This window comes from Dromaius novaehollandiae, chromosome 1 (assembly GCF_036370855.1).
Source record: "Dromaius novaehollandiae isolate bDroNov1 chromosome 1, bDroNov1.hap1, whole genome shotgun sequence".
NCBI classification, from domain to species: domain Eukaryota; kingdom Metazoa; phylum Chordata; class Aves; order Casuariiformes; family Dromaiidae; genus Dromaius; species Dromaius novaehollandiae.
Genome location: NC_088098.1, coordinates 187,085,620 through 187,101,049, shown reverse-complemented (window position 1 = coordinate 187,101,049; position 15,430 = coordinate 187,085,620). Strand labels below are relative to the sequence as shown.

At 39.7% G+C, this 15,430-nt stretch overlaps 1 protein-coding gene across 2 annotated transcripts in view; it reads right to left on the bottom strand.

The window, feature by feature from the left end:
* Positions 1–2,036: 2,036 nt before the first annotated feature.
* Positions 2,037–15,430, bottom strand: part of GTF2F2 (general transcription factor IIF subunit 2) — a 92,540-nt gene continuing 79,146 nt past the window's right edge. For both annotated transcript variants that reach the window (XM_026108415.2, XM_026108416.2), the window contains 2 exons: positions 10,787–10,930; positions 2,037–2,933 (listed from right to left, as the gene is read on the bottom strand). In XM_026108415.2, the coding sequence (XP_025964200.1) occupies positions 2,814–2,933; positions 10,787–10,930 (264 nt within the window). In that variant the 3' untranslated portion in view covers positions 2,037–2,813. The remainder of the gene's footprint in view (positions 2,934–10,786; positions 10,931–15,430) is intronic.

Below are 15,430 nucleotides of genomic sequence, written 5' to 3'. Positions count from 1 at the left end.
CTTCCCAGTACCTCGAGTTATAGCAGAAGGGAGAATTCGGGGCCAAAAGCACTGCATCCACGCCGCTTCTTCTGTCTCTTGGGCAACGTGCTGCAAGACACTGCGGCTTGGCTGCAGGCTGGTGATGAAGTGCCATCAGCACAGCCTGGGTCCGGGCAATACAAGGGAGAGACTTCCATCATGTAGGTCAGCACCTCCGCGAGCTGCTTGTGCTCCGCTCTTGAGTCATGTAGATTTTGTGCCTCTCTTGGGACTAAAATTCCAGTTGCACACTAACAAGCTAGAAAGCCTTCAAAATCATGCTGGAAGCAGGAAAAAGTGTTTAATGAGCTGTCTGGCTTCCAGACTGTGCACTGGATGTCGTCTTCTAGTTCATGCTGGCCTAATGTTTCATAGTTGTTTTTTGAAATGGAGTTTCCTCATTGTCCTGCTTCTCATTTTATCTTGAAAACCGGCAGTGTTACTTGCACAGAAGCCTGCAAGCAAAATAAAGTACCTTGACTTTCCTCAATCTTTCTGTTCCTTGTTGCTTGAAAACTCCATTGCTAGTTTACTTCTAGCACCCTCCATATTTTTAATGATGCCCATAAAAATTAATTTGCTGTAAAATAAAACCCAATGTACTCTATACTCTTTCCTTAATATTTCCTTAATATTAAGGAAAGCCTATTTACTCTGTCCAAAAGCACTCTGCAGGTCAATGAAACACCTATTTTTACTTATGTATTTATGGCATTTCATGATATTTTGACTAATTATGCCCCTCTCAACTGAAGACAAGTTGTGAAGCAATGAACTCATATAAAAACAAAAAGCATATCCAAAAAACTTTCCTTCTAGGTTAAGCCTGCTAGCTTTAAGCTCACTAAAGGTAATTCTTTTTCCCTCTGAAATGGCACGGTCATTTTTACTCGTCACCGTGAACTACGGCATTGCTAAAGCAGAATTGCACAGCATTCCCCTGCACAGTTTTATCTGGCCACCTGAGGAGCAACACAAGGGAGACTCCAATCCAGAATTTCTAGGCATCTTAGCTGCTCAGACATGGTACTGACACAGCAGGGGAGCCCAAGGCGCTAAAAGGAAGAGTTCTCAGCCTACACTGCTCGTGAACACGTCTCTGGAGGGCTCGACCAGCACGGGAAGGACAGCAACACATGCAGGCGCTGGCTGTGGCTGGGGAGCACATAACGTACTGTAGCTAAAGAAGGACGCCGACTTCCTGGGCTCCTTTCAGCATCCTCAAATATCTCCCACAGCAGTTACAAGCTGGATACTGCTAGCAGAATCTGAGGAGACAGGAGTAAATGGCAATATTTATGAAAGCGCGCGCAGATCCACGGCACATGGTCTGCTTTTCGAAAAGACTCAGTAGTCCATCTACTATGGACTTGACAGCTCACGTCTCAGAAAGTTGAGAACCAGCCGGAAACACATGGGTACACAGATACTTACACGAGCCATTCCACAAAACCAAGCCGAGCAAAATGAAAATGTGTGATTTATGCACAAAGGGGTCAGAGTTGTTTTACCAGCCTCCTAAGGCATTCAGTTCCCCTCCAATGCTTTTATTGCTTCAAAGTGTACCAGTAAGGGAATGTTTGCTTTGAAAATACACCGATTATTTTATTACTGTGTATGTAAGTGATGCACACATCTGAGGGACATGAGAGAACGTGACAGTCAGGCTATCAAATCTCACTATTTTGTTTACAGGTTTACTGGAGTAATGGGGCTTTCTTCACTCTGTTTTCTTTGCTCATTTTTTGGCCAAAAGTTTAAGAAAAATAATGAAGTCATCCCATTGCATCTCCTCACTTCTCCCCGCCTCCCTCCCAAGGATGCTGAATACATGATCCTTGCAATGTGCATTTCAAAAATGGGGAAACAGAGACATGGATACATTAAGCAATCTTCCTCAAAACACATGGAAACCCAATGGCAAAGCCAGGGATAAAAACAAAGTTTTAAAAAGAGTTTCACACTTACACTATCTAAATCATAACATATTTTCAGTCAATAACATAAATCATTACTTAGTACAAATTAAAATACCGCTTTTATTGATATGCTTAAACATAAAACATTGGTAACATTTTAAAAAACAGACAAAAGATAAATCTGTTCCTTGATGTACCTAATATGCAGACAATTCATTTTTTTCCTCAGTAATCATGTGGAAGAGACTCTTCCACACTGACCTATGTGTGGAACAGCCTTTGCTTTCGGGTTTCTTTTTTTCTGTGTTCATTTGTTCCCATGAAGTCGGAAGACTGCGATGAGCACCATGGCTGTGGCTATTTTTCCTAAAGCCTGATCCGCAAAGGAGCATAATCTCCGTAACTCCCAAGCACTGCACACAGGACTGTGCATCTTTGCAGCCTTCCAGATTGAGCCCTTAAAGGTCACAGCAGGAGCAAGCGTATAAACTTGGTACTACTGGAATGCAAAAACACGAGGTTATGGCTTCCTCTAGGACATGTTTTCCTTCAAAGTTATCAAGGCTTAGAGAAACCACAAAGCTATTAATAAAAAAGTAAAATCGGAACTCAAAAGATCTTTAATAAAGATAAATCTAATAGCTGTTTATTCTACAAATATTTTTTGTCCAAAGACAAACACTTATAGAAACTTACAAGAAATATTCCTCTGAAAAAAATGAAGCTAAGGAAAATTACAAAGTATCAGTTGTTTTAATTTAAATTTAATCTTGTAGAATTGAGCTGTGCTCAGTCCTGTCTGTAAACCCACAACAATTTCCTCAGTGCAATCACTCTAATCTATGGTTCTCTTTTGCTTCATAAACAGTTCTGTTAATCGCTCTTATCTTCTCCTTGATAATGTCTGTATTCTGGCTTCAGCTCCCATGTGTTTTTGTGGGTCCCCTTAACGTTGTAGATGCCTATTTCTCTTAAAATTTCTTTCAAGTATATCTGAAAGGAAACAAAATTTCAAATTATGAAGACAGGCGATTACCATAGGTCTTACTTATAACCTGATGCCACAAGATCTGCCAAATCACGTTTACTTTGCTAATAAAAACGGCAATGAAATAACCTGACAGACAGCAATAATACATTTCTTTATACAGTTGAATTGCACTAACTTCTAACATGCTACCTGATTAGTTGTGCAATAATTATTCTCTGCTTACATTTTAAATGAACACATGACAGATTTTAAATCCCCAGACAACGATACATATTAAAGAAGAACTGGTTTAACAGTGGAGCTGGTGCTAAGGGGGGAACGCCCAAGTCCCGGACCCGTGAGCTTGCGCGCTGGCCACGGGCACAGTCCTTCCAGGGCACCAAGAGACATGTCCGGGAACAAGAGATGCTCCAAGGGTCACCAAGAAAAAGCCCCTAACCTCTCTGCGAGGGTGATTTGGGGCAGGTCACTACAGACCTGCAGCAGTCACACCTACAGCTAAGTTAGCAAGTGATATTCTACAGCAGTGCCCTAAAATTGGAGCTCTTGAAAAATCAAAAGGCTGAGATACACCCAACAAACCCAAAGTGTTAGACACACAGTTAGTCTAAAAATCTGTGTACTGTTTTGTTTCTTACCAAATGACAAAGGAATGGGGGTGCTGATATGTTTTCTGTTCGCTCCTGCGATAGACAGCTAACTATGCAGATCGCGATTTTATGCACGTAGAGTTGCTGGAGGTGGCTGTAAGCTGTCCCAGCCACCACAGCCCCCCGACATGCTGCTGGCTTACACTGCACGGGTGGATGTGCAGCTAAAACCAACACTATCCCTTTTAAGCCAGAGATTATAAAATCTTATTTTTAAGGTCCTTAAAATGATCTTGGCTTTTCTCATCTTGGATTGTATTTTGCCTATGCACATCTTCATTTGTAACGGTTTCTGGTGACCTTCAGTGTGAAATTCATATAGCCAGTTTTAACACTGCCACTTCACATTTTTGTAAAATCTCGCAGTTATCTCAAAGACCTTCTTCATCCTGCTGGCATTTCACAACTTAAGCTGACACCTCTAGGTTTTTCAGTAGAGGGGCCAGCTGACTTTGGACTTTCTGCACTCTGAAACTCACTGTCCTATTCAGATCCCCTCAAATCCCAGCCTGTTGGTTTTCAGGCCATTTTGCAATGCTTTAAGCTTTTTATTATTGCCCTGTTTTTAGAGGAATGTTTACTAAGTGCCAGAGAATTTTCTAATGTATTCATACATTAAGGCCAGTCAAGCGAAAAAAGGAAAAAAAAAGCCATGATAACCAGTAATGTAACCTTTGACACAAGACAGCCCACAAATATCACTCTTTAAAATAAACACCAGTAATTTAATTTTTTTTAAAGAACCATTTGCCTGTTTGTTTGTTTCAATATTAATCAGTACAGTCTTCAGTAGATTGCCGTGGCAACCACAGACCACAGTTTGAGAATCTCCACATTAATTTATAATTGCTTTAGTTTGGGCAATTTAATCCTTTTCGAGAGCACAAATTGGACTGGAGTTATTGGAACCTTTGTATTTTCTGTATCTACAATTACACTAAATGATATTACCAACTTAGCCCAGCTCATAAAAGAGCAGTTATTTGTTGATGACATAGCATAAAAAAAAAAGAAGGGCTGATCACCCAGTCTCTTCTTTACACTCTTCTCATTCTTCGCCAAATAGAAAAGTCAGGAAATAAATAAAATTATACTAGGGTACGTTTTCTGTCAGTTAAAAAAAAAAAATCTCTTTTAAAGAAACTGATAGCTACTCTAGTCACTCTAGTCAGTAAAACAACTCTAAAAAATCTACCCCATGTCAGTGAGGGCTATTTAAAAGATTGCTTCATCTTCTAAGTAAGAAAAATCAGTAGAGCAGACTGCATATGCAGACTGTTTTTTTAGGCTCTTCTCTCAATTCTTCGACTAAAGTGGCCGTGGGCTGGAGCAGAGCATGGGAAGCGGGTGTTCATTTTGTACTGCAGGGACGACTCTTCGTGCCTTCGACACGAAACCCAGCAGGTGGCAGCAAGAGATCGATATAAGTCTTCTAATGCGCCTTACTGAATCTGATCTAACGTAGAGCTGCTGTCATATTTGACATGAGACAGGCTAGTCAGAGAGCTAAGACAAAAGTACTTGCAAAACCAGCAATTAGTGTGCAAACACCTTTGTACAACGATAAGGCTACTGCATGGCACGTTTGCAAAGAGGTGATCAAGGCAGGCAGAAAAGCTGTGTGTGCATACGAGTACGTTCATGTACTTGCACACGCACGGCTTTGTTTGCAACCCTTGTGCACGCACGTGAGACAGCTTTGCACAGTGCCACTGACAGACCCTTCAAAATACGTCAGAGTGCATGAAGAAACGTATTCGCATTCAAGGTTAAATCCTGCTCTTGACCACAAGCACAGATTCATGAGAATTCAAAAAAAAAAAAAAAAAAAAAGCCCCACAAACCCACACCCAAATCCAAACCCAAAATACCGACAGCAGCTGAGTCACATTAAGCACATCCACATGCAGCTACTGGGCTGGGTGGCTTAATCGACATCTTGGGAGCCAGGTCACAAAGTGCGACCATACGAAGGAGTCAGACTGCGCAAAACCCTCACGGCTACCATGGTGCACAGCTCCAGCAGCACTGCTGTGTGGTGGCAGTACCTTTGGGTGGCATTTTCCACTATGCAGTTCTCACCTCTAGCTGCTTACGCAGACCTCCAAGCCATCCATGCTGATAAAAGAGGGCTACTTTTAACCGGACCTGCTTGTCAGACCCTGTCGCTGAGCAGTCCCGCTTCTCTCAGAGAAACAGCCCAGACTTCCAAGAGCAAAAATTCAACAGAATAACTGAACAAACCAACCCAAAATGAAGAGCGACGTAGTGTCTCTGCCCCTAGCAAGGGCAGGTTAAGGTGGCCAGCAGGACTGCGAGCTGAAGCACCTGTGGACGGGGAACATACTTGCGTTTGCCATCCCTGCTCCAGGGAGGGGACAGGACACCATGGTTTTGTGGAGGGCAGCTGAGGCCATTAGCTTGGAAAACCACCCTGCGTCACTAGGTAATGCTGACCTGTTGGAGCTTTTAGACAACTATAAATCAGGGATAATCCTACACTCACTCTCACTTGAGAACAAGTGACTGGACTAGACGAGGTCAGAGGACATGATTTTTCCTACAAGATCACTTCTTCCAGGAACCAGGACCTCCCGCACGGCTGCGCTCCACTGGAGCGACTGCCCTGTCAGATCAGATACATGGACATACAAATGAGTGGAGCTAACAGTCCATTTTACAACACGCACATCTGTAAATCTTAACACTGCAAGCAAAGTTTGGGGTTTTTTTTTCCCTTTTTTTTTGTCTGTAATGTCACCATAAGTGATCAGAGGCCAAGACTTTGGGGTAAGAATTTGGGGTGATTCTTTGAAGGACACTCTTGAGGGTGTTCAGCTTAACAATACACTTAGAGTCTGCTTTAAAGACTGATATTGAAACAATTACAAAGATATGCCAGTTAATTCACTGCAGCATTGCAAGAAACAGAATATATATATTTTATATATATGTATGTATGTATACATGCTAAGACAAAGAAAGATGTGTGGGCAACAGACAATGTTTTGAAGAGCATCTTAAAGTATAGTGCTCAGTCTGATAATATATCATCTTTCTGTCAAGAGAAACTGCTCATTTCCACTTTCTTCACAGATGCCACATACTGCATTTTGGACACTGGTGAATACTAAACAGGGATCCACAATCTCATCTGGGAAAGGGATTCTGTAATGTTTATATACATATAATTGTAACGCAGAAATTAATCTGTGGATAATCTGTTGGTATATTTAAGGCATCCTCTGTTCTCTTACACCTTTCCTTATGATTTTTTTCATAAAAAGTGAAATGTTGTTACAGAATTAGGGGATAAAAAAACTCCTGCAAAGCTGAAACAGAAGCTTTCTTCCAGGCCCTGAGAAACATTCTGAAACTCCGGGGGAGGGAACCCAAACAATACCACATTTAGGACAACCCACTAGCTAAAGCTTCAATATAAGAAAAAAATGCAGACAGTCTACACTATTCTGAAAAGATACAGTTCAAATTAGACCACTGCTCCCATTCTTTATAAATATTTGATTGCTCACACAAAAAGCGTATTCTGTTCTCAATCCAAATCTAGAATTGCTACAATGATTTCTATGGAGCACTCAGCATTTACCTCTGGGTAGGTGACAATAGATTTGCCTACTACTGCAATTGGTTGTTTTTTTGTCAGAAACATACAAAACCCAGTTTCCCCTAATATGGCAGTAGTTTGTATTCAGAACAGACTTACTTTGCGATTCCAGGAGCTCAAAAGAAAGCCGGCAGTACCGTCCTGTGCAGCCTTGAATATATTCTGTAGCAAGGATTCCATTCGCTATTTACATTTACCATTATGCAAGAAAACTGCCCTCATTTATTCGTTACTTGACTAACCAAGATTTTGATCCCTTTAGAAAGTGCATTTTAAATATCGCTAGCCAGTGGTGTAAGCATCTAGAACTTCATTATAATGGGAGCAGAAGAGACAGCAGCAGTACATTTTTTTTCTCAATTCTGAAAATAACAACACTTAAAAATTCAGAGGAGAAAATACATACCCAGAAAATCCTAGACACTATGACAGAAAATAAAGCAGTGAACACTTCAGCAGAGATTATTTAACAGCCAACCCTTTACAGCATGGGGAAAACATGCCTATTCAACCTGTTGGCATTTTAAATTTTTTTTATGCGGTATAGCAGCTCTGTGAACAGTAATATCACGGGGGCATTAGGAACAGATACTTTATTTTCAGAAAAGAAAAAAGTTCCACACCAGAGGTTAAAGTCTGCGGCATCAGGAAAACCTATACACTGAGTGAAAACTGGCTAACACTGCAGAAAACTACGGCTAATATTTTTTAAGTGGAAATGAATTCCATTAGCAGCTCCCTAGAGAAGTTTTTAAAGGGAACTCAGTTGGGAAATTATGGTAGGTTTAGATGAGTGGTAGGTGATGTACTGAAAGATAATTTTAAATCTACCACCATATTGGCTGTCAAGTGAACAAAGAAAGATGTCAGAAAGAGGATTTAGTTCATTTATCTTCTCTGAATATCTATTTATGAGGAAACTAGAAGGGCATAAACACCTATGGCAAAAATTCAGCTGGGAATTAGCAAGGAGTCAGTACTTGCACGCACAGTTCGAGACTGAGACTGCGCAGTCCACTCAGGGGAAAAGGATTTAACAGTTTGATAAATCTCAGGAGCCCTCAGATAAATAAGAGCATATCAGCTGTCATCTAGACACTGCCTAAGCAGATGGTGAGGGACCAGTATAAGGACCAGCGCAGGTACAGAGCCCTTCCAGCTGCTGACTGTGAAACTTCAGGATTTTTAGTCATGGCTAGAGAGACTCAAATGAGAAACAGAGAGGCAAAGATATTGCCAAGATAAAACGTGATGTTGGGTCAAATTAGTATACAATTTTCTTTTAATGTGTCTGAATTACTATAGTGGTTGAAAATAATGGTTAGGTTTGCTAAGATCAAAGTACATAAAATAGATCCACTATGCTATGGGCAGAATACAGTTATTCAAGAGCATATCACGAAAACAGCAGCAAGTATACAGATTGATATAGAAATTTATCATAAATGTAATAAAAGTATTCATATGAGGCATTTTGTAAACACAGAAGACAAAACTACCCTATACCATCCAATCCTTAAGGCAGTGACTAAGACAAAAAATTGATTCATTTTGCCCAACTTTTGGTGCTAAAGAAGAAACTTGTGCCAGAAGCACAGTTTTGCCAGGCTCCTTTGAGTCAATATAGAAAGACAGATACATCCAAGAGGCAAATCACAACACAGGACGAAAAGATCTTTTTTCCCTCTGACGGCTAAAGTGAGGTGACAATATTTCTAGCTGGTGGCCCTCGGTTATGTTAGATGGGATATATCTGCACCTACTAACATTCAAAGTGATCAGGACAGTGACTGTAACACCTATCTTCTATTAAAAAAAATCCCAGAATTTTCTTGCCACTCTCTCCTTATGTTCCTCCTATTCCTTCTTCCTCCTCAACTCCCATGTCCTACCAGCCTTCTCTGCCACACACATAAGGAGCTGACTGATTAGATAAATAAATGAAATAGAAGAAATGAATACATTATTTGACAGTTTATGCTAAGGTACTACAGCAAAGTGGACCTACAGGTATCTGAATCGGGTAAGATCTTTGTGCAGCTTCTCAACTGAATGGATTGTGCATTTTATATTATTCAAATCCTCTGATATAGATCCACTTTATTCTTAATATGAATTTGGACAAAACTAGTAAATGTTTCCATTTTTTTCCTCTCATTTCCAAAGGAATCAGAATTTCTATAATCCAGCTGTCACTGTTCCTTCATCTGCCTCCCCTCTACTTTGAAATTGATGGTTAATTTAAACTCAAACATAATTAAGTTCCTTTAAGTTTTCTGAAAACCACAGCTGCGTTGTGGATAGATATCACAGTCAGTAGCAGAAAAATCAAAATATCAAAGATACCAAAACCACAGAAGAAAACAAGCAAAACCAGCTGTTATAAATGCTGTTCAACAGAAGCCAGCTGACCAATAACCACAATGCGAGTTTCACACAGGACAGTGGGAGCATGGGAAGGGAGCTGGGAGATGAAGGTGGGGTAAAGTTTAGGGAATGTATGTCTTTGGAAAACAGGCTCTGCTAGTCTTACAAAATAAGCTGTTTATACAAAAAAAACAAAAACAAAAAAACACTGATTCTACAAACTCTGAATTTTTCTATGTCAGAACTTTATCTCCTACAGGTGCTCATTTGTGATAAAGCAAGCAGACGGAAGGAGATAAAGACACTGGCAATAAGGTTTCCTGACCTGCTGCCCCATCTCTGCTCAAGGACTACAGCCGTTGCAGCTGCATTTGGTCAGCAAGCAACAGTCACTCATGTGTCGCTGCCTCACCCCACTGCTGCCTGGTCTGTTCAAGCAAAGCTTGAACAGGGAAAGAAGGGAAAGAACTGGGAAATTAGGGTTCATAGATACAGGGCCTGGCAAATACTGCAGGATAACATAATCATCACGTGAGCATACGTGTTCATGCCTTTTCCAGTTCATGTACCAACACAGTGTTTAAAAACAAAACAACACAACTCCTAAACATCAGATCCCCAAACCTCTACTCTAAAAGTCCTTCTGTCTGCAAAGGAAATCCATTTGGGGGGTCTTGGCATGATGCCTGAGCTCCTGGCATGGATAATGTGTGCATTTAATACTAATTCTATGAAATCTGAAACAACACCACAATTTTCTAGACCCACAGACAAGAATAGCCCCTCTTGTTATGCCAAGGTAAAGGTCAGAGGCTGCATGAGGGTCTGACTCGCCCACTTCAGTATGCGGTTGATGACAGCAAGAGAACTAGGTTATTACTTCAGTAAGGATAGAAGCAGCATCGGAGACATCAAAGCATTAAAGAATCTGATTTCTAATACTGAACAGAATCCAAATAAGAAAAAGACCTTTTAAGTTACTTGAACCCATTCTGCCAAGGAACAGCAAGCTCATTGCAATGCTTAGTATGCTACAAAGTTCTCCAAAAGTGAATTGTAAAATGTGATGATTTCCATTTGTTGTAACATTTAGAGATCTGTTTCAAAGGCATGTGGTATATACTAAAATATTTGCTATATATGGAAAACATAAACAATAGTAACTACTGAAAATATTTATATTATAAGACTACTACCATACCACCGTACATACCACTGGCTGTTTGGTTATGTCCACCAGGTCTTTAATGTTGTAATACTGATGTTTCTCGAAGGCTGAAAAAAGCATGTCCAACACTTGCTGTTTATCAGCTCGAGCCCGTTTTCCATCTTCTTTCTTTTTCTTTTCATATTCAATCTATCAATTAGATACAAAACACATTTTATAGACATTCAGATGTAACACTGGATAATTCTCAGTGTGGAATATTAAGACATAAAAAGCCTATTTAATAAAACACTATTCAATGACTCAGTGCTTTTCATCTGAAAAAAATTTTTTTGAGCACTCAAATGCTCTTTTATGAACTAAAATTAAGCATTTTGTCCTCAGCACAATAAGCTTTTCAGATAAGTAAATACCTCTGCTTTAACCAGGAAAGAAAAACAGAAACAGATCCTGTAAAATGTGCCTAAATCTAAAGAGAGAATTAACAACAGTACAGGAATCTGAACTAAGCTGGAATTTTCACTCCACCTCTCTTGATATCAACTTTTGAAGTAACATCACAAATTATCATCACAAATATTAAATTCAGCAATTTACAAATTATCATATTCAGGAAAATCCACAGACTGACACAGCTTTATCCACAATCACCGCAATACCTATCCAAAGTACATGCAAATGCCTGTAGTGTGCAGCCAGGCCTGTAGATGCCACCTCATCTGTTCCGGAGAACATTGAGACAATCGCCATCAATACGAACACAATCCCTACCATGTAAAGACACACTTCTAGCCAATGGGTGGTATCTCTTCAGGAGAAACCTATGCATCACAGAAAAGCTTACTATAGTCCAAGGAGCAAACTCCAAGCAAGTACAGGCACCTCATTGGCACCTTCCATCCTATTCTAGAATATATATCAAAAAGTATTAAACCACTACAATCTGCAAAAGATGATAGTATCTTAAAGACATTTTTGTGAAACTTTTATCTCCATGAGCCTCCAACAATACTTCCTGCATTTTACCAAATACACAATCAGAAACAAGATTTTCACAGACAGTGCGCACCAAACAAAATCCAAGCATGACAGAGCAACAAATGCAAAATTTGCCAATACATCTCCCCAACAACCTCAACAAATCCCTCAATAACAGAACTATCAAACTCCCTGGAACTGACTCATGTGTCCCAGAATTTAATATATTTCATGTAATCACCAAATGCTGTCAGGGAAACTAGATAGGTGGATCCAAAGTAGCACAACACAACATTCAAACAATCAGTAATGGCCTGGTTGTCAGCGGGATAATATTTTTGTAAAAGGATCATTCTACCTCTGATGTCTCAAAACTGATCCTCAAGGAAAATCCTCAGAGAAGCCTAGAAAGGAAAACTCATGGTTCTACGGGATACTAAAAATCTTGTTTATCATAGAGGTATTAGTTTTATGGCACAATTTAATTTTTCCCATCGCCCATCTCCAGCTAACTCCCTCCTACACTCTGAGTGATAACAGCCTGTCTCTTGGTGTTTGTCCCAAAGAGGCTAAAGACTATTACCCTTGCTCGTAAGCCTCTGGCCAGCCAAACTCCTCTTTCAAATTCTGAAACTGCTTTATGTCATTAAATGGAGTGAGAAGAATTGTTCCCAACCCGTAGCTTGAAGTTTGTTGCTTCTGCTCACAATCTGAAGATGGGCTTGTGTATCCAAATGCTTTTCTGCCTTTCCAACTTTATGACAGTGTAATAAAAGACACAACCTGCACAAACCTATACAACTGATTTTCATCCAGTAATATATTTTTGTGATTTATTATATTGTAATGATTCTTTACATCTTTAGCCTCTCTATTTAAAAAAAATCTTTAAAATGGTAACAGCTTTGTAACAATAGCAAACTGCAGCACCAAGTAACACAGCTTTACATAACATCAGCCTGGGTGCCAGGATCTACAGCAGAATAACTATGCTGCAGAAACTAGAGTAGAAGCATAAATCTAGGACATTGGCTTTGCTATAAATAATAGTATGTTGAAATATTTCCTTTCTTCTCAAAGTCCAACAGACAATTCATAAGGACTCTCTGTTGACCTTGAAAACATTTTAATTGTGTGCTTGAGAAGCCCTGATGTGGATTCCTTTCTTTTTCTCTACCAGGATAGTGTCACTATTTACACTTAAATAAGTATAATACAAGTAGACTGTATCGAGCTATAAACACATGCAGTGTAACTACAATGATGTTAAAAAGTATCTGACCAAGTCTACTCAGCCAAAACTACAAATCCCATATATGATCAGGATCCATTATTACAATAGAAAATCATTACGGAGATAAAGAGCACAATACGTTTCCCTGACTCTACGTTGAATTCTTTACCAAGCAGCATGGCCAGAGGTGTACTCAGGGCTACCTGCCTTGCAACTTCACCGACAAAGCAGACAGCTAGCTCTCTACTGGGTACATTTCCATGGTCATTCAGGTACCGAAGAAGAAAGGAAAAATCTCAAATCATCTAAAAGTCTACTATGACCTACAGGCTACGTCTGAACAGGGAGGAAACACAGCTGAGTCTGCAAAATGCAGCACTACCCACATCCTGGTACAATAACAAGGCTTGCTGTATGAAGCACCAAAAGAAATGATCCAAAGACTGGGAAGGAGGAGGAGACTGGCCCTTCATTGCATGAAATGTAGGATGAAACATGAGACCTATGAGAGGCTAAGTGCCTGCTTCTTCTGCTACCTGCAACATAAGTAGTATACTCAATCTACTGTTTGATTGCCAAAAGTTCTTGGCAACTCATTTTCAACTGGTCTGACACGAGCCAAAGTTTACAGTGTTAAAAGCGCATTTAATTTACATCTGGTTCAAGTGAGAATTTCCTAAGAAGGTATATGCTGAACACTTATTTTTTCCTACCAGAGAAAGCATTTCTCAAGAGCAATCATCTACTAATTATGCATCTACCACTGTCATGCTGTCATGCTCTAACTCAATACAAAGGGGTAGGGACTTGCTGCAAGGACATGTGTGCATCCTGAGGACAATGAAGTACACAGGCTTCAAGACATGCATTTTAAATTTATGTTGTTACGATAATTGTCCCTTTGGTCTTAAAAAAAATACATGAATTTGTCACATCTATCTCAGCCAACAGTCTAAAGTTTACATTTCATGTTATCATTGGAAAGCACCTATTATGATCAGAATTCCATTTCACTGTATATTTTGGAAGTCTTTTCTTTTGCTACTTCACAGTCAAAGACAGGAATTACTACCCTGTAGGATTAATTAACATAAAATTTGGTGGAGAAATCTTTCATTTACACTTAGAGAGGCCCCTTTCTTTTGCAGAAAGAACTGGGCTGAGATGTTTGTGTATTTCCTTGCACATAGCAAGGAAGGTAAGAACTGCAACTTTATGGGGTCCTCTTCAAAAATCAAGGCATTAACACTCTGTTTTCTTGGAAGCAGTTTTCTCAGGTTAGCCACCAAAATCAACTGCAATGGGCTTTCTTGAGCCCGAGTTTTCAACCTCCTTTGACTTATGGATCCACAGAATTTTCCAGTGAAGCTATGAATCTCTATCCTGGCTAACACCACCAAGCAGCACCGTACCGACTTCACCATAGGCACCTATTACATTCAAGACAGTGGTTGTGGGACACTGGGGCTGGGGACATTAGCTTGATAATGACGTTTTAAATGTATGCACGTGTTAGTATTTTACAAGAGGAGGAGATGGATTATCTGGCCTTCATTTGTTGCCACAAAAGCATCTGATGCTTCCAGAAGATAGCTGGAAAGGCGATGCCATCTCTGTTTGTAATAGCTTGGCTGACCTCTGGCTTCCTGTAAACATTTGAGGTTACTCTGCAGTGTTAAGATCTCTGCATCTTTTTCTGAGGTTGGTATCTTTTCTCTGACTCAAAAATAAAAGTTGAAAGATGTGGTGTGAAAGCTGAAAGACAGCCAGTTACAGGCTACATAACTCTGCCGCAACTGCAGCTATTATGTCTGTTCTTACCAACCTTTCTGCAATTTTCTACCTCTCCAAACAACAAAAACAAAATGAACAAGAAGAATAAAAACAGAAACAGAAACCAGCTGCAACCTCCTCAGGTGGAAGGTTAAGCTGAAATGAAGGAAGAAACCAATCTTATCCTTTCTTGCTTTTTGTTTTCTTTTTAAGGAGCAAGAACAAGAAGTAAATACTGAGGCTATTCAATCTGTATTTGGCACAGTTATGGGAATAAAGGGTAAGTAATATGGGAATGATGGGAAAAGTTACAGTGACTATCAAGACAATCTCCAAGAACAATTAAGAAGATCCAAGGTATTATTGTACCTCTTCAAATAAGATATAGTGACAAATCTGCTTAGCTAGCAACTTATCTCCACATGGAGAAAAAAACTATTCATGTTTTAATGCTGATGCTTCCTACAAACAACAAAGCAATGATATGGAAATTCTCAAAATTATCTTCACTGATGCTAAGTCTCTGATAGGACTGTTTCATGACTGGGTATCAAATCCTAATGATCTGAATAACAGTCCGCTAGAAAAAAAAAATGAAGTAGCATTTTTAACTGAAGCATAGTCTTTATTTGCTGGTAAACCCTAACGCTCAGCATTCTTCTTTCTCTGTTATTTTAGCAGCTCAGTGAACTCTCCGTAGTAGG